Here is a 26,455-nt window from a genome sequence, read left to right on the forward strand (position 1 = left end):
AATTTCAGCAAGGAGTTCTCTGCCTGGTTGCTAGGTGGGCGTGGCCATGGTGGGTGTGGCCTAATCGGCCTCCTGCACCATGGCGGGAGGGCCGTTTTCACCTTCCCAGCCTCCGGAGGCTTTTCTTGAGCCTCTGGGAGGGTGAAAACTGCCTCCCCCGCCCTCCGGAGGCCCTCTGGAAGCCCAGAAACTCCGGGACTTCCAGTGGGTCTGTTTTTCTCCCTTCCTCCAAGCATCCTCACAGGCCCTGCACTTACCTCACATCCAAAACGGGCCGCGTGGAGGCTCCTGGGACAGGAGGGGAAGGGTGGGGCATTCCAGGGGTGGGATTTGGAGGTTCTCTGAACCAGCCATAACATTAGCTTCAGGCGAACCCATAGGAGCCCATTGCTGGGTGTACTTTACAAAATGTGTAGAAACAAATTATTTACAATTAATCTCTCTCTCTCTCTTGTTCACTCTCCCGTTGTTTAACAGGGCCAGTATGGAAACTATCAGCAATAAAATGACAAGCACCCGTGTCAAATTTGTTTCAATATTTATGTCCAATTTTATGGAACTCGGCAAGTCTTTTTTTTCCCCTCCTCTTCTTCTTTTTAAATGATTGATGATTGATGGATCGTAAGGTGTTGGATACCGCTGTAGCACAAAGAAGCGTTTGTATGTGAAATAGTATTCATTTCATGCTGGATCTGAAACAGTGCATTGCAGTCCTGGCAATGAGGCGATGTTTGAACGGTCTGGTAGATTTTGGCGCTGCCGTTAATAATCCTCGGAGAGGTTCTTCCGTCACTTCTTCCCACTTCCTCTTTTGACGTACCAAACCCATTTGAGAAACCAAGAGGTCACACAGCTTTTGTTGACCTGCTTATTTTTTTCCTCCCACAAGATCATTGACAACCAAGCATCCTTCTGATCCGATGGACCACCAAGAAGCTGGAAAATATTTGCGGGTGGTGTGACAAGCACGTAACTGAATATATCTCTCGTTTTTTGTTCACCCAACCGGTTGGTCATTGGAATATCTCAACCCAGATGTATTTCAGCTATTCAGGGTTCACTTCCTTTGAAATGCGTTGGTCTTCGTTAAATTCTAATCGGGCTCAAGGTATTCTCAAACGTACTTAATTGAGCTATGAGCAAAATCACAGCTACTGGGATGCAGGGATATATACATTTGAGATTTGCTCAATGTTGTGTTTGTGTGACAGCAATTTTGTCTATGACTAACCGAGGGGTGTCAAACTCAAGGCCCACGGGCCGAATTCGGCCCATGGGATGCTTAGATCTGGCCCGCAGGGCTGGCCTCGAAATAGCAAAGGACCAGCCCACGGTGCCACTGCTAGCGAAAATGGGCTATGTGGAGGCAGTGCCCCATTTTCGGCCTGGATAGCCTCCTGCAACACCCTCACCTCTCAGTTTGGCCAGCAGGGTGCTGCAGGAGGCCGTCCAGAGTGAAAATGGGGCACAGGGGGGCACCTATGCAGTCCCCCCTCCATGCCGTGTTTTGGCCACCAGGATGGTGCAGGAGGTATCCATTCCACTCGACCGGCCCACCTAGGACAATGCTGATCTGGCCCTCGAAGAAATCCAGTTTTGTACCCCTGGAGTAACTCATCCTCAATTTGTTAGAACATAGAATAATACGGTTGAAAGGGATCTTGAGGCAGTGGTGAAATCTAAAAATCTTTGCTACCTGTTCTGGGCGTGGCTTGGTGGGCATGGCTTGGTGGTGGTGGGGTCATGCGACTGGGTGGGCGTGGCTATGTAATCATGTAACTGGGGGGGTCAAAAGACAGAAACTCACTTTAACAATGTGCTGCTGGAGAAGGGTTGGACTAGATGACCTCCAGGTCCCTTCTAGCCCTGGATTATCCTCTGAAGCTGCTTCTAGTGCCAGGTTTGTAGTCCTTCCTTCCTCTCCTTTTTCCTTCCCTCCCTCCCTCCCTCCCTCCCTCCCTCTCTCTCTTTCTTTCTTTCTTTCTTTCTTTCTTTCTTTCTTTCTTTCTTTCTTTCTTTCTTTCTCAGCACCTCCCCACCCCCCATTTTTGGCCCAGCAGGCCTCAGGGAAGCCTGCTGAGAGCAAAAACGGACATCCCCCCACCCCCACGTTTCCGGAGAACCTGTAGTAAAAAAAAAAGGTCAAAAAAGTTCCGAACATCAGCTGTGCGACGTGCAATCATTGGGACTTTATTTATTTTTTACTTTCTTTAGTATTTTTTACTATCGGTTCTGGGAACCAGTAGCATTTTTTACTACCAGTTCCAGTAGCATTTCACCCCTGCCTTGAGGGTCTTCTAATCCAACCACCTGCTCAAGCAGGAGACTGTATACCATTCTGGATAAATTACAGGTAGTTCTTGACTTACGATCCCAATTGAACCTAAAACATCTGTTGCTAAGCGAGACATTTGTTCAGGGAATTTTGCATCAATTTATGAACTTTCTCGCCAAAGTTGTTAAGTGAAACTTGGTTGTTAAGTGAATCTGGCTTCCCCACTGACTTTGCTTGACAGAAGGTTGCAAAAGGGGATCCCAGGACTCCAGGACATTGCAACCGTCCTAAATATGATTCAATTTCCAAGCATCCAAATTTTGATCATGTGACCATGGAGGTGCTGCAGTGGTCGTAAGTGTGAAAAACGGTCTTAACTCAGCTTTTCCAGTGCTGTTCTATCTTTGGATGCTCACTAAATGAACTCTTGTAAGTCAAGGGCTACCTGTATTTGATTATTTGATTGCCAGATCTTAAATCTACATTGGAAAAGACGTGGAGATGGGATGTATGATGGCCTTATAGCGCCTAACAAATGAATACCAAGGAAACATTTATCTGCAGAAACATTGGCAGATGTTACAAGAAATGTATGTTGATCCGAAGGTGCTTTCTTTCAAAAGGCTTTCAATTGGACTTTCTTGTTTTGCTTGGAGACGTTTCACTTCTCATCCAAGACGCTTCCTCAGTTCTGACTGAATGGTGGAGAATGGAAGGATTTATATTCCTTTCATTCCCAAGCACTTTGAACCTGGCTCACTGAGAATCTCCATAGACAAATGTACATTGAGATTTTTAGCAAAAACTGCTTAATATTCATACTGCGATTTTGGAGTGTCCCCCCCCCCAGCAAATTATAATTATTGTGTATTAAAATACACATTTATCCTATGTATTTTCACCTTAGTTAACCCCCCCCCCCTTAAAAAAAAACCCATCTACTGATCTTTTTCTGCCAGTCAACAATATTACTACGACATGTATTTGCACTCTGGAAGGTTAAAATGCAGATATTTTTTTTTAATGCTCAAGATTCTTTATTTAGCAGTGGGTGAACTAAGTCATACGTTGGTAGGTATAGATTTGGCTTAATGTAATTTTTATGTTGTATCCTCAGAAGAATAAAAAGCAGGTTTAACAAATTACGGTTGAAGAATTCCAGAGTCACCATGTAAGGGAGATGTGTGGCATAAAAATGTAATATATAAAATTATGGCTTAGCATTATAAGTGAACACAGCAGGTTTTCAAGTAAATAGGGACTGTTACTTCAGAGCAAAGATGTCAAACTGAAGGCCCAGGGGCTGGGTGCAGCCCACGGGGTGCTTAGATCAGGCCCGCAGCAGGCCGCCCTGGAAACAGCGGGCTTCTGCCAGCGAAAATGGAGCTCTATTTTGCTGGCAGAGGGTTGCAGGAGCCGGAAAAGGAGATTGGGAGCCCGTTTTGGCTGGCAGAGCGCTCATGTTGCCCCCTGACCATGCCCCCCCATCCTCCCCGGGCCCCCCAAGGTCAAACACAACCCTGATGCGGCCTTCAATGAAATCGAGTTTGACACCCCTGCTCTAGAGCAGTGTTTCTCAACCTTGGCAACTTGAAGATGTGCGGACTTCAACTCCCAGAATTCCCCAGCCAGCGAATGCTGGCTGGGGAATTCTGGGAGTTGAAGTCCGGACATCTTCAAGTTGCCAAGGTTGAGAAACACTGCTCTAGAGCAAGGGTAAGGAACAATGGCTCCTTTATGACTTGGGACTTCAACTCCCAGAATTCCCGAGCCTTAGGAATTCTGGAAGTTGAAGTCCACCAGTCATAAAAAAGGGCCCAAACTCTAGAGAGACCCAACCAGTGGTGAGATTCAATTTTTTTTACTACCGGTTTTGTGGGTGTGGCTTGGTGGGTGTGGCAGGAAAAGGATTCTGCAAAATCTCCATTCCCACCCCACTCTAGGGCCAGCCAGAGGTGGTATTTGCTGGTTCTCCGAACTACTTAAAATTTCTGCTACTGGTTCTCTGAACTACTCAAAATTTCCGCTACCGGTTCTCCAGAACCTGTCAGAACCTGCTGGATTTCACCCCGGAACCCAAGCAATTTTCTGCAGTCTTAGTCTCTTGAATTAACTAGCACAGACAAAATTGACTCAATTGGTATAAAAGAATCTTGCCTATAATATTATTCAAAGCCTTATTTTCAATATGCTTTTGCTTACATTTTTGAAAGTTTTAGACCGTGCCCCTGAGATTAACAGGGACAAAAATTAATTAAAAATAATAATCTCTGAAAAGTACAGATGAGATATCCCCACACCACAAAATCTCAACACTTATGGATTCTCATCTATGGATAAGAATATCCATAGCAAAACTATATAGGTACTAAGTTAGTGGTTATAAAAAAATAAATAAAGGGGATGTGCAAAATAATGTTCTTGTCAAGTGTTATATTCTTTTTTTCTCTTTTCTATCCAAAGGAGCTTGGATAATAACCAATTGATTAGTTATCAATTAAAGGAAAAAACCCCGATATATCTAGTGCTACAAATAGAAAACAAATATTTTTAAAAAACTATAACACCCTGCCCACATTTTAAGAGCTGGAATAACGTATTCCTATTTTTCTTTTCTTCCTTTAAAAAAAAAAAGTTTCCACTAGGACCAACTGAAACTCTCTAATATATTCTGCTTTGTGGTACTGTTCCTCCCACCACAACCTCTATATTTGGCCTACTTGCAGACAACGCCGGTTAAAAATTGTTGAAAAGAGCAATTGAATGTACTGACCTGCAGTTACTTCTGGCAAATTCCCTTGGCTCTTTGCGCGGAGGGAGGGAATGAAAATTGCACCATTATTTAATCGAAACAAAGCTAAATCCCACGATGAATTCATGGACAGCCCCTTGCTGTTTTCTTGGCAACTATATGGGATAGTCTCAGGGGTGGGATTCAAAAGTTTTAGCAACCGGTTCTCTGCCTGGTTGCTGGGTGGGTGTGGCCATGGTGGGCGTGGCCTACTCGGCCTCCTGCACCACGGTGGTGGTGGTGGAGCGTTTTCGCCCTCCCTGGGCTCGGGGAGCTTTCTTTAAGCCTCTGGGAGGGTGAAAACAGCCTTCCCCCAGGTTCCGGAGGCTGGAAACAGGCTTGTTTCCGGAACTTCTGGGAGGCCTGTTTTTTGCCCTCCCAGAGCCTCCATGCGGGCTCTGCACTTACCTGGCATCCAGGCTGCGTGGAGACTCCTGGGAGGGGAAGGGCTGCGTGGGCATGGCCAGCCAGTCCTTGTAATCAGCGGTTCGGCGAACCAGATGTAAAATTAGCATCCGGTTTGCCCGAATCAGTCCAAACCAGCTGAATCCCACCCCTGGATAGTCTTTATTGTCTGGTTTCATCAACTCCCCTGTCTAGACTGCCGTCCTGGGATTACCTGATTGTCTCCCATCCATGTTATTACCCAAGCCCAAGTCTGCTCAGCCAAGTTTTGAGTAGTGTGAGAAACCTGGATCAAAATATAATTTATTCTTTAAGCTGTTTCCACCTTCCCTTAAAATATTAAGAGAATCCACAATGAACTGAGAATCCGTGTTTCCACTAGGATAAGTGAAAGTCAAGCTGAAACTAAGTTAATTAAGTAAAAATAGCAAATGGGAGGGGGGGAAATCTAACTTCCTCAACCCCAAATAAGTTACCCAGACCTAATCGACATATCAAAGGTTAAAGTCTGTAAACACAAAGTTAATTAAATTAGTTATTGCAGCGGAACTGCATATCCACAAGAATAAACAACATGGATGACATATGTACACACAGATGCCCTTTAAGGGTGACCCTAGAATCAGTACATAGACACTTCCACACCTAGGACAAGATCCCCGATAAAATTCAGCCTCATTTTTCTTCAGCTGCCCCTAAAGAAAAACTTTGGTTTTAGGAATAAATATTTCTTCTTTCCTCCTGGCTTAAATTGGACCCCCAAATTATTCTTCTGACAGTAGGTGCCACCACTTGAGGGAAGATGGCTCGAAAACTGTGGACCAGTGTTTGTCAAATGTGATTTTAAAATGTATGACTTCAACTTCCAAAATTCCCCAGTCAGCCATGCAGCTGCCTGGGGAATTCTGGGAGTTGAAGTCCATACATCTTGAAGTCACATTTGAGAAACACTGCTGTGCATAATGCTTCTTAAATACCACCAGAGGATTAGTAGGAAAATAACTGCTTTTATGTTGGAATTGTAGATATCCAAAAAGGTATAACCTACCTTGCTTTTTTTTTTTTAACCAGCTTTGATATTTAATTTGTTTCTTCTATGGATATATTTTTTTCCCTAGCATTGCTGAAAATCACTTTGGAAAAAGCCACAGCAGCATTTAAACACCGACAAACAGCAACATAGCATCTGTTGGAAATGTCTTACATTAAGAATTTCTTGAATGTTGTATATAAATTGTATTTGAAAAACGCGCTTTGGAAATAGTTTGTACATTATTTCCTGGTTTATACTTGATATTTAGTGTTAATATTTCTAACTGTTAATAACAAGATAACGTGTGGTGATTTTTATGTATTGATGTGAAAACGAGGCAATGCCAGCATTTTAACAGTTTCATTACTTGTACCATATTTTTTGTTTTGTAATACAGAATGTTAAAATACACTTTAGGTTTAAAAGACTGGATTGTGAAGCCAAGCCTTGGCGCTTTTTCGTATGACGGAAAGACTTTTAAAAAGGACTGGTGTAATCATATTTGAAGTCTTGTCTTCGTTTTGTTTGTTTTTTTAAATTTGAGATTTAATGAAAATGACACATAAACTACGTTCTATTTATAATATTTGGAAATATTTCAAGTAAAGATCATTGCATGAGGAAAAAAAGCATCAATGTCACTTTTCAAAATTGTAATGATCAAGGTCAGGCTTCAACCATTTCTCTTTTAAGTAGAATAACTTTCAGAAGTGCCACGTGGAGCAGAAAAAAATTGTGTTCCTAGAATCTTCAACATCTCTGCAGAGTGACAGAATTACTGGTCCTCTTCTTGGGGAAAGATGAGATTCTTTGAAATGGAGGTTAGACAGTTTTTGAGATGCTTTTACTAGATTCCTGCACTGAACCTGGAATTGCACTTGATCTAAAGCAGTTTAAAAAAAAAAACTTGGTAACTTTCAGATGTGTAAATCCTCCAGACTATATGCTGGAGGGGAGATTCCAAGAGTTAGAGAGTTAGGATTAGGTCTGCAAATCTTAAAAGTTGCAAATTTGAAAAAACACTAAATCTGAAGGGCGCCTATCTGGATTATTTAACTGATCTGTTTGCACATGTTGCCTTTTAGTATATAAAAACTTTCTGTAGGAGGTTATCACCCAGCCCTCTCCCAGAAAAATGAAATAGCCTAGGAAATATTGAAAAGGCAGAATATTTCTCTGGATGTGAAAAGGAAGAAACGTGTTTTAAAAGACAGAATAGCTGCCTGCAGCTTCCTGCCCATCCCCACTTTGTCAATGGGCCATTAAGAAGGCCAAGCTAGTCCCTTTACATCAGGGGTAGTCAACCTTTTTATACCTACCGCCCACTTTTGTATCTCTGTTAGTAGTAAAATTTTCTAACCACCCACCCAGTTCCACAGTAATGGTGATTTATAAAGTAGGGAAGTAACTTTATAAAATTTATAAAGCAGAGTTACAGCAAACCCCTACCACCCACCATGAAAGCTGGAATGCCCACTAGTGGCGGTAGGGACCAGGTCGACTACCACTGCTTTACATAATAAAGACTTCTCCACTTCAGCTCCAGGGGAATGGGATTAAGGCATGATAATATTGGCACTTTACCCAACTCACCACATAGCATCTGAGAACTCAACCAAACCTGGATTCAAAATGCAACCTAGAGAGTTGCCCCTGCATGGCCCCATGGGAGTCTGACAACCAATCAGAATACAAGCTCAAGATCAAAGGCCAGAGAGGGCATAAAACCAGGGACTCAGCTTCTCTTTCTCCTTTTCCCTTCTCTTCTCCACCAACATTGAAGCATATGATCACTTTTTCTGTTCAGGACTCAAGCCATGTGGTCCTGTCCACCATTAAAACCATCTTTCCAAGCAGCCTCCATGTCTCCAGTGTCTTTTTCCCCACTTGGAGCTAAACCCAGAAGGACATTTCTTCCAACATTTCCAAAGGACTCACAGAAGAATGATCAAAAGCAACCAAAAAATTGTGCCAGCAGAAAAAGGCTTAAGGCAGCAGCCAAAGGAAAGATTTGGAGAACATAAATGATTTTGCAAGAGTAGCATGATCTAAGTGATTTTCAGCTTTTGCCGACTTTAAGACGTGTGGATTTCAACTCCCAGAATGCCCCAGGAGAATTCTGGGAGTTTAAATCCCCACATTTTTAAAGTTGGCAAGGTTGAGAAAACTAAGCAGGGTTGAGAGAGGGAATCCTAGGCCCGAAGATAAACCTATGGCATGCAAAGCCTTCTCTGCAGGCATGCCAGCCAGCTGGTCTTTGGGTCTGTGTCACACACGCATGGGGAAAGTGGGGTACATGCACGTAGGGGAGCTCGCATTGCATTTTGAGGGTTTGTGTCCCCCTTGTCCCCCCCCTCCTGGGTATCCTGATTTGGGCCTGGAAAGCCTCCTGCACCAACCCAGAAGCCAAAACGAGGTGCGGGGGTGCCATGCAATTCCCCCCATGCCCCATTTAGGGCCTGGAAAGCCTCCTGCACCAACCTGGAAGCCAAAAATGGGTGGGGGGGGTGGAGTGCATGCGGGGGGAGTCGTGCGTGCATACATGGGGGTGGGAAGTGCAGGGGGATCACACGTACATGTTTGGAGGGTCACCCATGTGGGAGTGGGACACGTGGGGGTGCACAAATTGCATTATGGGTGTGTGCACACACTTTCAGCATGCAACAACAAAAAGGTTAGCCATCACTGTCCTAGGCCATAGTTATAATGGGTTAATTAGATCTTAATTAATTACAGGGTTAAGTGCATAATTGTTCTCAATTTAAATTTAAATATAGCTCTCTTTTTCTATAGACCACTTGGTTATTGCATCTATTCATACTAGGAGACGTGGAAGCAGATCGATAATGAGTATTATGATAGGCTTGAGAAACTGACCATCTTTTCCATACTAGCATCCTGGCAACACATACCATTGTTTCTCTTAATAATCTATTAACTTAGTCCAGTGCAGTGTGGGGCTGACTGATCTTTTTCAGATACCACCACAATTGATGGAAGTCACTGAATGGGAAGCTAAGTGCCTTCCTGGCCACATCAACAATAAATCACAGAGTTTTCCCTCTATTAGTTCCTCATGACAGGCCAGTGGGGAAAATACTTCTGATTTTAACAACCACAAAAATGATGTTGGAAGAAAAATGTGGTCCGTTTCCAAGGTGGGAGAAAGATGCTGAAAATAAAAGGGGAGGCAGGCCACATGGAAAGGAAGTCTCTGTTTATTTGGATTTCCAGAATCTTTAGAGTGACAGCGACATGTTTCTGGGGTGGCTGACCAATTGGCTGGTTGAATGGGTGGATTTTTATAGTGGTTGATCAAACAGCACTGTATCAGTGGTGGGATTCAGCCAGTTCGCAACACTTCGGGAGAACTGGTTGTTAACTGTCTGAGCAGTTTGGTGAACTGGTTGTTGGAAGAAATCATTAGGGCAGAGAACCGATTGTTAAATTATTTGAATCCCACCACTGCACTGTATATACAATTTCTTAATCCCAAGAAGGGAAAATGGTGTTTGCTAGGTTGTGCGAATCACTGGCCAACTAACTTTGACTATCCGTTGCTCTGTGTCTTTATACAAATCCAATTCAGTATAATTAGCGCCACAAATTAGGATTGAATTCAATACTGTCAGAAGAAATGTCCATCTAGGTTCAGTTCCAAGTGAAGAAAAAGACACTGGAAACATGATGGCTGTTTGGAAAGATGGTTTAATGGTAGACAGGACCACATGTCTTGGAGCTCCTGGGTGAAAAGGGAAGAGATGCTGGGAATCCCTGGGTTTTATGCCCTCTCTGGATTTTGAACTTCCTGGGACACAGGAAGAGTATCCTGTGACCCGTCAAAACCGCGGGATACTCAGTTCCACCACAAAACCGCGGACGACAAAATCGCGCTCGACGAAAGCGCGCATTTGACGTCATCACAGCGCGATGAAAAAAATTAAAAATTGAAATAAAAATAAAATTAAAGCAAGCCGATTCACATAAAGGTAAGGGTTAGGGTTAGGGTTAGGGTTAGGTCAAGGGTTAGGGTTAGGTTTAGAGCGTTAGGGTTACGTTTAGCGTTAGGTTAAGGGTTAGCATTAGGTTTAGCGTTAGGTTAAGGGTTAGGTTTAGGGTTAGGTTTAGGGTTAGGTTTAGGGTTAGGTTTGGGGGGGTTAGGGTAAGGTTTTCGCTTTATTTTTACATTTATCGATCACAGCGCGATGTTTTCGTCGCGCTGTGATGACGTCAAATGCGCGCTTTCGTCGAGCGCAATTTTGTCGTCCGCGGTTTTGTGGTGGAACCGAGTATCCTGATTGGTTGCTGCCAGAGGTTATAGCTAGCTTTGTAGGTTGTCTGTGTGCTAGGTTTGGTTGAAACTTGGTGGGTGGTGCAATGAAGGGCAGTGAAATGGCTCTGCCTGAAGTGGGTAGATCTTTTGTTAAGTAGAATAGATTGGCTCAGGCCTTATTGGTCCATTGACAAAGGTGGTGTGCTATTAAGAGTGAATCTGTTTCCTGCCTAAAAACATGGTTCTCCATTTCTCATCCAGGGAAATATAATATTCTGCCTTTTTAATATTTCATTCTTCTAGGAGAGGGGTGGGTGCTGAGTTTCTACAATACAGTGCGTCTCATTTACCCACAGGTTAATATGTTGTATAAATACATACCTCCATCAAGGTAATTGATGGAGTTCACCTAACAGGCAGGTTTGTGGGTGAATCAGAGCTTTCTGGGAGTTGGTCCAAAGTATCTACAGGCATTCCATTCTGAAGAAGTCAGTGGTTTGCCACCACTTTCTTCCAGGATGGGAGACAATCCTGGAAGGATTTGAATGGGAAACCACTATGATTCCCAGCTGCTATTTATATTCCACCTGCTAGCTGTTATTTGGATGGGAGGCCACTAGAATTTCCTAGTGGTCTCCCATCCAAATAGCTGCTAGCTTTCTCGCAACTGTGTCATAGTGGCCTGCCACCTAGCTGGAGTGGCAAACACTAGTCCTTCTCCAAAAATAATTAAATGTACATAATGTAGTGTTTCTCAACCCTGGCATCTTTAAACTATGTGGACTTCAACTCCCAGAATTCAATATTGACTAGGGAATTCTGGGAGTTGAAGTCCATATATATGTTACAGTTGCGAAGGCTGGGAAACCCTGGCAGAATTCATAAGAAACGCTTAGTGCAACCTTGGCCACTTTTCGACTTGTGGACTTCAACTCCCAGAATTCCTCACCCAGCACGTGCTGTCTGAGGAATTCTGGGAGTTGAAGTCCCCAAGTCGTAGAGTTGCCAAGGTTGCAGACCCCTAGCATAGGGTTTCCTTTGCTACCAAGTTCTGCCAATCTCTGCGCAGCTTCCTTTCCTGACACGAAGAACCCAACCTCCACCTTGACAAAGCTCCTCCCCCACTCCTGCTAGTCCCACCCCGGGTGCTTTTCTTATCCACTCACAACGCCGCGCCTGCTTCTTTCCCTCCAATCCCATTTCCCCAGAGAAGAGTGGGGGGGGGGGAGGGAAGAGAAGAGGGAAGACGCTGCTCAGGTTCTTTTCTTTAGCCGTCCCTTCCTCGACGCGCAACTTTGGACGTCACGGCGCGCGACGCCGAACAAGAAGGCTCCTCAGAAAAGGGCTACGCGTGAAGGAAGCGGGAAAGTTTCCCTATCTCGACAAGTCTCGTGCCTGCCCCGTCCCTTATCCCTTGTTCTATGGAGCGGGGACGAAACTGAGGCGCTATAAAAGGAGCTCCAGTAAGCCAAAGGAGAGGCGGGAGGGAGGGCAGACTCCCAATTTTCATTTTGGGTGACATAGGTGCGTGTGTGTCTCAGGGGATGGGAGACGAGGCAACACGTGTGGAGGCGAGAAGCTGTCACGCGTGTTCTTCTCCCTCTGCCCCCCCTTTTATTCCCTCTTTGAGGGGATTTGAGGCTTCCCAGGTAACCTTACCTCTACATCCAGCTTTCTGAAGCTCAGCCTTGCAACTCTTGGGAGCTGGAAGTCCATTCGTTTTCAAAGTTGCTGAGGTTCATTTATTTATTTGGTTTATTTATTTACTTTGTCACTCATGTACAAATTACATAAGTACTTTGTACATGAGAATATTCAGAATAAACGTGGACATGAACAAAGGAAATGAATAAACATGGACAGAGAACAAACATGGATATGAACAAAGAATAAACATTCCATGTTCATGTCCATGTTTATTCATAAACATGGACATGAATGAAGGGAATGAGTACAAATAAATGGGGACAGTAGGACAGGGATGGAAGGCATGCTGGTGCACTTATGCACGCCACCCTTACAGACCTCTTAGGAATGGGGTGAGGTCCACGGTAGACAGTTTGAGGTTGAAGCTGTGAGGGTTAGAGCAGTGTTTCTCAACCTTGGCAACTTGAAGATGTCTGGACTTCAACTCCCAGAATTCCCCAGCCAGCATTCGCTGGCTGGGGAATTCTGGGAGTTGAAGTCCAGACATCTTCAAGTTGCCAAGGTTGAGAAACACTGGGTTAGAGGATGTAACAACGGAGTCAGGTAGAGCATTCCAGGCATTGACCACTTTGTTGCTGAATTCGTATTTTCTGCAATTGAGTTTGGAGTGGTTTACCTTGAGTTTGTATCTGTTGTGTGCTCGTGTATTATTGCAGTTGAAGCTGAAGTAGTGATTGACAGGTAGGACGTTGTAGCAGACAATGTTTAGAGGCCAGATCATAGGCGGCGTAGTTCTAGGTTCTCCAATCCCAAAATTTTGAGCCTGGTGGCGTAAGGGATTCTATTGTGAGCGGAGGAGTGGAGGACTCTTCTCGTGAAATACCTCTGGACTCACTCAATTGTGTTAATGTCCGATATACAGTGCGGATTCCAGACAGACGAACTGTATTCAAGAATTGATCTAACACTGGTGTACCTTGCAGGAATGTAAACATGGCTGAAATAATCTCTGTCCGGGGAACTTTGAGCCCTTCCAACAGAAATAGTCAATGCATTAATGAGAGAAAAGAAAAGGAGTTTGCTTAACCACACCACAAAGTGAGGGATAATCTTGCTACTTTCGAACCAACAAAAACTTTAAACCTGTCCGTTTCTCTTTATATTTTAAATTGGAGCTTACTGGTATGTTGCCTGACCCCTCCTCATGTAGGTTAAACAATATTGGAACAAGTCTTTTGCTACTTTCTGCAAGACTTAAGGATGCATGGCATAAAGTTCATACTAAACAGTTGTTGGAGCTGGAGGAAAAGGTTTTTTTTAATACATATTTTACATATAATAGGCCTGATTTACCTTTCTGTGTAAAGTTCCACAACAATAGCGTTAATATTTTTGAGAAAGCTGTTCGGAAAGTTTTTTCTAATGCTTTTTACAACCACTCAAAATCAAAAATGGAAGCAACTCATTTTGCTAGCAGCTCATTTTTGTTCCAGATGTGGTACAAAATATGTATGCTCTTTGGCATAGTTACCACCTTATTGTCTGCCCCTTACTGTTTTCTTTTCCTTCCAGGCAGTATGCTACAAATAATGGTCAGAGCTTGTTTGGAAAATCAGTGGAAGCCAGTTTATTCCCAAATACACAGTTGCTTACTGCAAAAGCAGATTAAAAACTGGCACAGGAGCCTTAGCACAACAAACACACAATGTTCAAAATTGCGGAAAACTTGTAAAGGAAGTCTATCTGAGAAGAAGCTGGTAAAGTAAACAAATATTCAGATTAATTACATATATGTAATCTGTAAATTTTTCTTAGCTACTTTTAAAGTCTCTTATTTCTCTTACACAAAGCACAAATTTATGAAAAAAATAAAAATAATTAAATTAAGATTTAAGCATTTAGATGAGAAGCCTGACACATGTTTTCAATATCCCTTGCACGCAAATGTTCTCCTGTGTTTAAGGTGTAGAATTGTATAGAATAGACAGACTTAAGGCTTCAATTGTCTACATATATAATCCACTGAATTTGGGGTTTTCCTTTGAATGAAAATGGTTATTGTATATATTTGTTTAATTTACATCCTATTGTTTTTTTCTCTGGAACACAATGTTCCATTGTGTTCTCCCTTTCAATTTTGCAGCAAGGGATAATAAATAGGGTAATGGTGACTGACCTAAATTCATCCATCTATCATTCACTTAACATCTTTTGATAGTGTTCTATATTATCCTAGCTTTTGAATTCAAATATAAAGAAATGAAATATAAAAAATCAGCATCAGACTTTCATTTTAGGTTTTATTAATGCTGATTTTCTTGTAGCTAGATCGTATCATTGGTTTGTTTCATTTGGAATATCGTAGGAGAGGTGTGTTAGTCTGTAGTAGCCCTTTTTCCAACATGTTATTAAAAGGCATGCTGCAGCATGCTATTAGGCTCTGTCTGACTATAACTGTAGCCATCTCTTCTGAGTCCCAAGGTTATGTTAATTGTTACTGAATACATCTTCTCAGGAGAGAGGTCTCTTTGTGAACTTTGGCTTTTGTGAGAGATTTCAAATTGTTGATTTTATAAATCCTTTTGGCAACAGCAAGCATGCAAAAGAGGCATGTTTTGTGAGTCTAAATAATGTACTAGTGAATATTGCAGCAATTTTCAGTTTCACCACTTGGTGATGCTATGCAAACTTGAGAAAGGATATACAAATGGTCCTCAACTTATGACCACAAGTGAGGCTGTGCACATCCTTTGTGAGGGGTGTTGCTAGGGACATTGTGTTGGAGCAAAAGCAACCTGTACTCATGAATTCAGAAAAATGGAGGGTGATAGCAGTTTGTATTCTTAACTGAGTAAATTGATAGAATTCAGGAAAAAGATCAAGCTATTTCTGGATTATAGGTCACCATAGTAGGTTTCTCTCCCAACTTTATTTTTTATCAATCGCAGTATTCATCAGATCAATCCTCAATACAAGTCGTCCTACATGTTTCCTTGAGAATTGAACATAATTGAGTAGGTTTAGAACTGAAGGCTTTTGAAACTTTAAACTTCACAAATGATTAGCATCTCTGAATAATATGTTGCCCCATTACAGACTCGATATTTTGTCGATCACCGAAAGGTTCGTGTGATAGGAGGGAAAGGAGGAGATGGTATTGCCTGTTTTCTCAGTGAACCTAGGAAAGAATTTGGAGGTCCCAATGGTGGAGATGGAGGAGATGGGGGGCATGTTATATTTAAAGGTAAGAAGGTTACTATCTCTTCTACAGACCTTTTCGGTTTTAAGAATTCTCTGCTAAACTGTCCCAATTTAGCAATTTCAGTTTGAATGACAGAATTGATCAATGTTTTTGTCGCAAGAGAGACTCTTGGGGAGGGGGGAGAGATAAGGACTTCCTATGCATTTGATCTAGTGCAGGGATATCAAACTCACAGCGCCATGGTGGCATCATGTGATGTATCGGGACTACCTCCCCCCCTTCGCTAAACCAGGCCGGGAGTTTAACAGCCCTGATCTAGTGTTATTTCTAAAGTGTTGCAGAACTGCAATAGTCCCATCTGGTAGCTGTCCTAACTGTTGGCTCTTAGTCACCTTGCTGTAGTGACCACACTGAGTGAATTTTCAGTGCTTTCAAGTTATGCATCCCTGAATTTTTTCTTCCTTAAATGTGATTAATTTTAACACATTTAATAAATAATTTTAATCCTTTAATAAATCCAAACTAATAATAATAACAATTTGCAATTCTTCCTATTGAAGGATTCAACCTGTTTATTTTAGATTGCAGCCTTATTCTATCAGCCTAGGGGTGGCGCAATGCGTCAGTGTTTAAAGTTGCATTGCTTGTCAGCTGAAAAGCTTGAGACCCGAGCACCACACAACAGGGTGACTCCTGTTACTTGCCTCACCTCCTGCCAACCTAGCAGTTTGAAAGCATACAAATGCGAGTAAAGTAATAGGTACCATTTCGGCGGGAAAGATTATTGCAGTCTATACTTTCCTGCTAGCCACATGATGATGGAAGCATCTCTCAGACAACGAAGGCTCTCTTCACTGAGAATCAGAGATAAGCACTCTGTCAATCATGACTGGATAGGGGAAATCTTTAAACTTTTTTTTATCAGCCTGAGCCACGTCCTTTTTGCCATGAGCAAATTTGACAATCCATCAGTCCCATTATCCTCCCATGTTTCTAGTCTAATCCAAGGTTCTGGACTTTAAAGGGTCAAAAAATTTTCTTTTTGTAATAAGAAAAAAAGATTGATTGACGCTCTCTGCTGTTCTCCTGTGTGATTTTGGCTATTGAGGGAGAGAAATGACTTCAAGGAAGGCTTACTTCCCTTCACCCTTAACGAAAGATTTCTCACCTGAGCCAAAAGTAGTCTAGATAGGTCTGAGAAAAATGGGAGGCAAAAGAAGTGGACAAATTTTATAAAAGAAAGCCAAGAAGAGAGAAAAAAGAAAACACATAACTGGGCAGAGTAAATATCTTTCCTCCTAGCCTGAATAAATAGATTACTGAAAGATTACTGCCCTGAAAAGGCTTTCCAAACTCCTTTTGATTATCAAAATATTTTTTGGAGACGGAGCTGGATGAGTCATAAGAAATATGCCTATTACTCTGACTAACCAAAGAGAAGAGGTTATTATTCTGGCAATGTTTCCTTACACAGATTCCCCCCCCCCACACACACATACACACTGTTTTACTAAGAAAAAAAAAAGAAAATAGCAACAGTCAAATGGGTTGCTTCTCAAAATCTTAGAATTTGGTCCTTTAATGGCCCTATCAGTTTTATTAATAAGGGGAAATATTATTGCAGTTTGTGAATGAGTGGTTTAACCACCCCGAAGCTAGGTTCAGGGGAAAATTTAACAGGAGGAATAAATTGGGGAACATTAAGCACCATGCATGTCAATGGACTCAGAACACTCATTCTCAAGTGTATTATCGTCATCAGTCTTTTATCATGTCCGGCCGTCAGCCCTTCTATGGACCAGCACTCTCCATGCCCTCTGTCTCCCACAGCCTCCTTCAAATCCCCCATCTGCATCTTGAGTGCAGGCAGGCATCAATTTTATGCATTTTGAATGTATTGAATCAAAGATACTTCCTTATAGTAATAAAACATTAAACTGTCCAAAGGCGCTATAATGTGCAAAACAATGCTTTAGTAGATGGAACATAAGTGCTTTGATCTATTTTGTTCCTGTTTTGTGAGAGCATCTAATCCAAGAGCTTCTTTCAGAATACCTGCCTTGCTATAAATTCAGCTAGTAAAACCCAACACTCAGTTCCCAGAATTTTCTTGTTTGGAAGAGAATCTTATGAAGATTTTGCTTTATTTACATTCCTATGTCATCCGGCTGGGTGAATTTGAACCAGTTATATTCTCTCTCAGTTCAACTCACCTTTCAGGGTTGTTACTGTGGGTAAAGTAGGAGGGGAAAAAGTATTAGGTATGATCACTGCCTTGGGTTACTTATAAAAATAATAAAGGCAAGGTAAAAATTGTTTTATTTATTTATTCATTTGTCCATTCATTTCTCTTGATGTAGCCTTACAATAAAGTAGAATTAGTTCATCTTGCCATTTGCACGCATGCCTGTGTATATGTATTTTAAGCAAATAATTAAAAGCATGATCATTACAATTACAAAATGCAAGATAAAATATAAAGGAGGCCAGATTTTAAAAATCCAGTAATTCAAATAATGAAACTGCTTTCAGTCTGTTCTGATTAGAATGGCCTATAAGCTCGCTACATATTAATAAATATGTAAATAAATGAGGTAAAATAAAAGAACACATCAAAGTATGTCATCATATGTACTTTAGTTTAATTCTCACAAGAATGAATGTTGAGAATTTAACTGCTAAAACAATGGGATCATTAATTATACTGTTCTTGAAATTACTAGTGAATACAATAAAAATATGAATTGCAGTTTGCCTAAGTACAGTAATTTTAGTATTTTGAAATACTAATCATAAAGTTATATTTGCAAAAATTTATTTAAACACTTTTGTCATTTAGAGAAAAGAACAGCTGGTATATCAGAAGGTAAGAAACAGATGGTATAATCAGCATTTGGTATAAAATAAAAATATAAGATTTGGCATTTGTAATGTGCTCCTATCCAGGAAACAGTTTGTTGACTCATAATTAATCAACACAGGGTTTTTTTTTCCTTTTAAAAAAAGAATTCATCATTAGCGTGTTGAATTTTAATATTTTATTTTTGACAGTGGATCGGCAAATGAAATCCTTGGCCTATCTCTACCCATTTTATAGAGGCTTCAGTGGGGAAAAGGGAGGAAGCAAAAACTGTTATGGAGCAGGTGGCAAGCCCCTTTATATTAAGGTAAGTTTTTGATACTTCTTGTTGGATGGCCAAAATTTTGTGTTTATAAAAGCTGAATCTCTAATGTCCTACATTTGGAAGATTGCTGAGCAGCTGTTTGTGCACAGATGGGAGCAAACAGCCAAGGATTGTAAATGCTTAATCTCTATTTTACTTAAATTTACCTTTGTTTTGTAGGTACCTATTGGTACCGTGATTAAGGAAGGCACTAAGGTTGTAGCTGATCTCAACCATCCCGGAGAAGAATACGTTGCAGTCTATGGTGGAGCCGGGGGCAAAGGCAACCGTTTCTTTCTGGCTAATGACAACCGAGCACCAACAACTGCGACTCCAGGAGAACTGGGTCAGGAAAGATCCCTTCACTTGGAGCTGAAAACTGTGGGCCATGCAGGGATGGTTAGTGTGTTTGTTTGTTTGTCAGTATGATACTTAACTCTGAAAAAACAAAAATTTATGTTACATCAGGAATGTTGGAAGATGGGAGATATGTATGCAGGTTTAAAAAATGCACTCCTTGCAGAGGTGGGCTGCTGCCGGTTTGCACTGGTTTGGGCGAACCGGTAGTTAAGATTCTGCGCAATTCAACAAACCAGCAATTCCCACCACTGGCTGGTCCCGTCTCCGCTCGTTTTCCGGGCAGTTTACCAGGAAACGGACTGAAAGCAGTCAAAAAACAGGCGGGGGTAGGGCCAGCCAGTGGTGGGATTAGCCCCAATCGTCTGAATCCTACTGAATCCTGAGTCTCCGAGAGGCGGGGCTGGGTGTGATGAGTGACATCACCCACCCAGTCACATGACCAACTGGCCACGCCTATCCAGCCAATTGTTAAGTTATTCAAGTCCCATCACTGGAATCATTAGGTGCCTCCTTCCCCAAATTGAAAAACAAGCTAGGGACAGATGTGGAAAATTTAGGTGGTCACTAAGAATTGACAAGGACCTGATGACACATAATTCATAGTATCTGCTTGTTGATTATTGCTTTGAAATTCTTGGCTTAGAGATAATTGGCGATCAGACTAACAACAGCCGGATAACTTGGGAGTAGGCTTCTTTTGCCATTATAGGTAGTCCTCAACTTACAACCACAACTGAGACCAAAATTTATGTGGCTGAGCAAGCAGATGTTAAGTGCGTTGAGCCCCATTTTATGATATTTTTGCCACAATCGTTAAGTGAATCACAACAAAGTAAATCGTGTGATGGTTAAGTGAATCTGGCCTCTCCCATTTGACTTTGTGGAAGCTGACTGGGAAAGTTGCAAATGATGTCATGTGATCCCAGGACCCTGCAACCTTCATCAATGCATGCCGGTTGCCAAGCACCCAAATTTGGATCCCGTCACTGTGGGGATGTGGGGAAAAAATGGTCATGTCACTTTTTCCAGTGCCGTTGTAATTTTGAACGCTTACTAAATGAACGGTTGCAAGTCAAGGACTATCTGTATTATGTTTTTCAGCCTGTAAAACAAATGGCTGAAGGGATGAAGCTTCTAAATTTTTATTTATTTAAATATTATTTGGCTGGATTTAATCTAGTCCATCTAGGGGTCAAACTTGCTGTCACACCCCGAAAGAAGACTCCGAGGCTTGAGTTTCCTCAAAGTTCCATTTTATTAGAGACGTCATATCGGCCCATCTGGGAAAACCCGAATCTGAAAGTTTTCACGTTTTCCCCACCCAAGTGAAAGATCAAGTCCCTGCCCAGCACCCACATGTCCATCACGTGGTCCAATCAAGCACTGTCCCAACTGGAGATGCCTCCCAGTCAATCCACCTCAGGTGCAGGGCAGGATGACCTTGATGCTCTGAGAAAGGAATGTTATATCTACTCCACTCCATATAACCCCCCTTCCAGTTTCCCACAGCAATAATTGTGGCAGGCCTGAAAGCCCAACGCAAAAGGCCCAACACCTGCGCCATCACGTTGCCGCTGTAACGTGATGTATCATGACTTTTTCCCTTTGCTAAACCAGGCATGGCCGCGACCAGCGCATGACACATCAGGCCTGTGGGCTGCGAGTTTCATATCCCTGACCTAGATTAATTAGATCATTAAATCAAATCTAGTGAAAAAAATTTAAAAAAATATGAAAGTTGCTAAATTCGTGTTCTACCTTGCCAGTTGAATTAAATGTAATGTTGAAGGTAAAATCTATCTCCCTTTCCAATTGGGCTCTTAATTCCAGATTGGATTCCCCAATGCTGGGAAATCGTCCCTTTTGCGAGCAATCTCCAGAGCAAAACCTGCTGTGGCTCCTTACCCATTCACAACCCTGAATCCTCACGTAGGCATTGTTCACTACGAAGATTACGAGCAGATTGCAGGTACGTCTTCATATTTCCTTTTTTTTAAAAAAGAAATGACCTTCACGGAATTATTTCCTGGGGGGAAAAATAAAGCATTTTGTGACAGCTGTTGTGGCCAGCCAGCAGAGTTGGCAGCAGATTCGGACAGTGAGGAGGTTGGGGAAGAACATGGGCCAGTCCTGGAGTCTGGGGAAGACTCTGATGAAGGTTCTGTGTCAGAGGCAGAGAGGGGGACAGCCGTATGCCAGTTATCAGCTGCCTTCAGCTGGTCAGACATCACTGAGGCAGACGAACAGCTGGAGCTTGTTCCCAGTTTCTGCATGCACAGAGTTGCCAGACGAAGGGAACAACTAAAGAGTAGAGGCTGACTTGGGAGTAAGGCCAGACAATGAATGGCCCCTCCCGGAGGAAATAAAAGAGGAGCGAAAGGGGAGTGAAGTTTGCAGGAGACAATTAGTTTGATTAATTGCCTCATGAGTCTCTGAAACTCCTTGTCAAGTTTTACAGATATCGGCCTGGCAGCTCTCCACGCCAGATAAGGTCTGTGACTGTAAATCCTCCCTTGAAAGACTTTGCTGGCTATGAATGAGCAGAATTTACTGTAAATTAATAAAAGGGTTTTTTGCCGGGACCAGGAGTTTGCTTCATGCTCTTGGTAGAAGCCTCGGTCAGAACAACAGTGATATCACTTCATAAGTTTGTTCTAAGTTGGGGGGTGGGGGGAGAAAGCCTAACTGAAGATCACCCTTTTTCATGACCCAAGATTGGAAAATAAGAAAAAGAAATGTAAAAGGAAAAAAAAATGAAGCTCCTGTAAAAAAAAAGAAAAAGAAAATTACAGATGAAGGCTAATAGACATGTCCAAGGATAATACTGCCGGATCCAATCTGGGTCAGTCTTTTGAGCCTTCAGACTCATGCTGGAGCCCATGCTCAGGGAACTTCTCTCTAGCAGAGTGTATGTTCTTTGGGCTGTTCTGTGTGAGGTATTTATATGGTGCCTGTTGTATGTGGCTTTTTGGATGTCGACTGGGGTTTTGATAGCTGGCTATTAAGACTTTGGCTGTTGTTTGCTTGTTCCGCCACCAGCTTATTGAGTACTTAAGAGGCGAGGGCTTGGCAGCACCTCTGGTCCCCGACCCAGATTGGATCTTGCAAAAATTGAAAGTGTTTTGAATGTCTCTCATTGTATGCCAACTATAAACTAATCGAGGGGTCTTGAACATGAGGGTATCCAGCTGCCCCACAGTCCTCTAGGATGTCAAACTGTGTTCCATGGAATCCTAGAGTTCTGGAAAACTTTGATGAGCTTCTCTGGCGGGAAAAAAAAAATCATGCCAACACAGCCAATTTTCTGTCATTACAATTTTGCGCCGTGATGAAGGATTATGGGATTTTTCTTTTCTTTTTAATAAATTCCATGGCCTGAAAAATTTGGAAAACTTCTGCTCCAGCTATCCAGATACTGATTTTTCCCCCCAGCCAATTTTCCTCTTTGTTTCATTCTCCAACAACCAGAATTTTATTGATCTCTTGCTGTTTTATTTTGCAGTTGTAGATATCCCTGGAATAATAAAAGGAGCCCATGAAGATCGGGGTCTTGGTTTGGACTTTCTGAGACATATAGAACGCTGCTGCTTTCTCCTCTTTGTGTTGGATCTTTCTGTGGCTGAGCCCTGGGCTCACTTGGAAGCCTTGAAGTATGAACTGGAACAGTATAAAGTTGGCTTGTCAAAGACGCCTCACGCCATTGTTGCAAATAAGCTTGACCTTCCGGAGTCCAAGAACAACTTGCTTCTCCTTAAGGAGCAAGTGAAGCAGAGGGTCATCCCACTCTCTGCTCTGACAGGAGAAAATCTGGAGGAATTGTTGGTGCATCTAAGAGAACTCTATGATGAATATCTGAAATCAGAAAAAGAACAGTTTCGCAAGCCAATGAAATGGTAGTAACGGAACTCTTCCATTATCACATTGAGATAGGAAGAACATTTGGAGTGCAAGCGTGGACCGGAGGGATACAAGCAGAATGAAATTGCTTTTTATTCTTTAATGTTGCGAGGAGATACACAGAGTCCTACCAGCAGAGTGCTGTAGAAGCAGATAAGGAAGAATGGTCAATCTGCACAAACAATAAATTAAGCAAAAGACGCGTCCACCAAGCAACAGAAAGTGACATTTTCTTAAGCCTATTGAGACGTTCAGGACGTAATTTAATCAAAGCAACATTCAATAATTTAATTTAAAAATGTTTATTTATTATATTATGGCATTTCTGTACTACCAATTCCACATGGACTCCAGGCAGTTTACAAATTCTTATAAACATCAAATATAGCACCATAGAAGTTCCGCTAGAATTGCACTTAAAACCCATAATAATCCATCCCAAACAACAGCGTAAATCAGGGTTGGGCAGTTAATTTTCTCAAGGGGATACACACGAAACTGGGACTGTTGTTATCTTCCAAGGGGAGAAAAGGACTCTTTTGAGTATCCCATGTCTGGATGTCTGCATTGGATGAATCACTTCTCTTCGGGTCAGGCTCTCCTGAACCTATCTGGGTGCCAACTTGGTGACAACCAACACAATATACATACACAATTGAAACTCAAAAACACACTAAGGCCTAAGCTTGTCCACCCCAGGATAAGACACCCAGACAAACTGGGCAATGTGATATATGCAGCACAATGCAGTGAGATGTGTACAGATCTGTACATTGGAGAAACAACAACCACTTCACAAATGCATGGCACATAGGAGAAGAAATACATCAGGACAAGGTTCAGCAGTCCATCTGCATTTGAAAGATAAAAGTCACTTTTGAAGACAGTGGAGTCCACATTCTGGACAGAGGACTACTAGTTTGAAAGGTCAAAAAGGCAATTATATTAGAACAGCCCACTCTCAACGGGGGGGGAAGGATATGACCCCACTTATCTCCTGTTTACAACAGTCCTTTCAGCAGTTCCAAGAAGCCTCCACCTACCCATTTGCATTATTCAGGTGACTGAGGGTGGCCTCCATGAACCTCAGGAAGAGTGCTAATGATCACAGGACTGCAAGGAATATAAATCCATCCTGCACCATTCAGTCAGAACCGAAGAAGCTTCTTTGACAAGAAGCGAAATGTCTTCAAGTAAAAACAAAGTCCAGTTGCTTTTTGAAAAAGCACCTTTGGGACTTGTAGGGTTTGTAAGTGATGATCAAGAGTATGGTGGCTCATGTGATTAAGGATGCATGACGAGCCAGTGTTCAAGATCCAACTGCTGCTGTGTAACGGTGAGCTCCCGTCATTCACTCCAGCTCCTGCCAACAGGCGCACCAAAGGTGGTTCCTATTTTTCTACTTGCATTTTTACATGCTTTTGATTTGCTAAGTTGGCAGAAGCTGAGGCAAGTAACTGGAGCTCGCTCCCTTATGCAGCGCTAGGGATTCATGCCATGATAACATTTAGGAGGCTATCCTGTCATGCAGGAAGGCATCTGGTCACAAAAAGGACAGCCAGATTCTTCCTATAACCCAACCTAACGCACTCACACTAATATTTCCTTGATCGGTATCAACATTTCTCTGAGGAAATTTTGCCACTCCTTTCTTCCCAATGGCTACAGACCATGTCTACAAAAAGATATTCACCCAGCAAAAAAGGAAAGGCAAATCACTTCCTTGGTCAATAGTTGGGGGGCAGAATTGGAAGGTGTGACCTACTGCATTTTAGTATTTACCTTTTAAAAAAGAAAAAAAGCCTTCATACTGTCAATTAAATTGCATAGTTGTCTGTTAGAAGGCGACAAAGTGTTCTGCAGCATGGAAAGAATAAAAGGTGCTTTTTTGCAATTCACCAGAGTTCCTTTATTTTGTAAGGAGCATGTTTTTGTTTATTCTGCTTCCTTCCTTGATGGAAAATGTCAGAGCAGAAAGTTTGATTAATCATTGTTAATTAAAATAGCAGGTGGAGAAAGATGGCTGGCTTCCATATAGTAATTCAATACCATGGTCCCAATTCTTATTAGTTTTTCTTGCGCCTGCTGTGAGCAACACTGACAAAGCTGCTGTTACATTATCTGTAAATTACTATTATTTTAATAGGACAAGATACATATTTCTAAACTTGTGTCACCCAACAAGGTAGAACAGACTATAGGTAACCTTCAACTTAACAGATAGTATGTGCATTATGGTTGTAAGTTATGAGGTCTTTGACATGCCCAACTCAATTTTACAAGGGTGTGTGTGTGTTGTGAGTGTTCTTCAGTAACCACTCTGGTCCTAAAGCAACCACTGCAGTTGTTAAGAGACCCAATTGTTCGTTATGGACTGGTTTTGCAGAAAACCAGAAGTAAATGCTGACTAGTGAAAAAAGTTATAAAGTGTCATGTGACCATGGGATGCTGCAAACTCTTGTAAATATGGGCCAATTGCCAAACACCCAAAATGCAGTCGTGTGATTACCGGTGGGTTGCTTTTAAAACTTTGGAACCTTGTTGTAAGTACTATTTGGGTGGGTCATTCATAACTATGAATGGTTGTAAATCACTATCTGTAAGAATCTGGGTATGGCTAGTCCAGGGGAAACAGGGACTAGGGGTGACATGATAACAGTATTCCAGTATCTGAGGGGCTACCACAAAGAAGAGGGGGGTCAACTTAGTTTCCAAAGCACCTGAAGGCAAGACAAGCAATGGACGGGGAAAAAGTCAAGGAGAGAAGCAGCCTAGAACTAAGGAGAAATTTCTTGACAGAAGGATTAACCAGTGGAACAGCCATTGTGGGGGCTTCGTCACTGGAAGTTTTCAAGAAGAAACTGGACAGACACCTATTTTAAATGGTATACCATTCCAGACATTTGGTTGTCCAGTCTCTTCTTCAAAGCTCTACAGAGAATCATTAAAACTGCCCAGCATATCAACAGGTTCCAGCTACCAGCCCTGGATAGCATCTTCGCATCTCGCTGTTTGAGGAAGTTGCATAACATTCTCAGAGACTCTTCCCATCCTGCTTACAATCTCTTTAGACTGTTGCCTTCTGGAAGAAGATACAGAACAATTAAAACTAGGACCTCATGTCTTCTGAATAGCTATGATCCCAGAGCTATCATTGCACTCAACAATGAACTAAAGGGCCACCACTAGTGAGCTATTGGACAGCACTGCTTGGTCTGTTATGTGGATGCTTGGGTGGTTTAGGGGCGGGGAATTTTTTGCGTGGGTGGGAGTGTGTTTGGGGATTGTTATGTGTGTTGGGCCTGGTCTCTGGGTGTTATGTGAATTTTGTTGTATGTGTATATTGTGTATATACGTACAATGACAATAAAGTAAAGTAAAAAGCCTCCAGTGATGAAGCACCCATAA

The 26,455-nt window shown here is 42.2% G+C and overlaps 2 protein-coding genes across 5 annotated transcripts in view; both read left to right on the forward strand.

The window, feature by feature from the left end:
- The window catches only part of SS18L1 (SS18L1 subunit of BAF chromatin remodeling complex), a 39,699-nt gene extending 32,609 nt beyond the window's left edge, over positions 1–7,090 (forward strand). For 2 of the 3 annotated variants that reach the window (XM_087720546.1, XM_087720549.1), the window contains exons 11-12: positions 478–1,108; positions 6,590–7,090. In XM_087720546.1, the coding sequence (XP_087576672.1) occupies positions 478–504 (27 nt within the window). In that variant the 3' untranslated portion in view covers positions 505–1,108; positions 6,590–7,090. Of the gene's footprint in view, positions 1–477; positions 1,951–6,589 lie in introns of those variants that run through there. The other variant, XM_087720547.1, reaches the window with a different exon arrangement.
- A 4,988-nt stretch (positions 7,091–12,078) lies between these two features.
- MTG2 (mitochondrial ribosome associated GTPase 2) lies at positions 12,079–24,945 on the forward strand. Of its 2 annotated transcripts, none has more exons than XM_014054849.2 (7): positions 12,079–12,301; positions 13,997–14,181; positions 15,521–15,668; positions 18,678–18,793; positions 18,971–19,189; positions 20,981–21,119; positions 22,653–24,945. In XM_014054849.2, the coding sequence occupies exons 2-7, from the start codon at positions 14,002–14,004 to the stop codon at positions 23,045–23,047; spliced, it is 1,197 nt and encodes a 398-aa protein (XP_013910324.1). In that variant the 5' UTR covers positions 12,079–12,301; positions 13,997–14,001; the 3' UTR covers positions 23,048–24,945. The 2 variants fall into 2 exon arrangements, with proteins under 2 accessions (XP_013910324.1, XP_013910326.1); XM_014054851.2 differs by having other exon boundaries at positions 12,080–12,240.
- Positions 24,946–26,455: the final 1,510 nt, after the last annotated feature.

The sequence above is a fragment of the Thamnophis sirtalis genome, unplaced genomic scaffold (assembly GCF_051295495.1).
Source record: "Thamnophis sirtalis isolate CommonGarterSnake01/CBP01778 unplaced genomic scaffold, rThaSir2_p1.2 scaffold_7, whole genome shotgun sequence".
Lineage (NCBI taxonomy): Eukaryota > Metazoa > Chordata > Lepidosauria > Squamata > Natricidae > Thamnophis > Thamnophis sirtalis.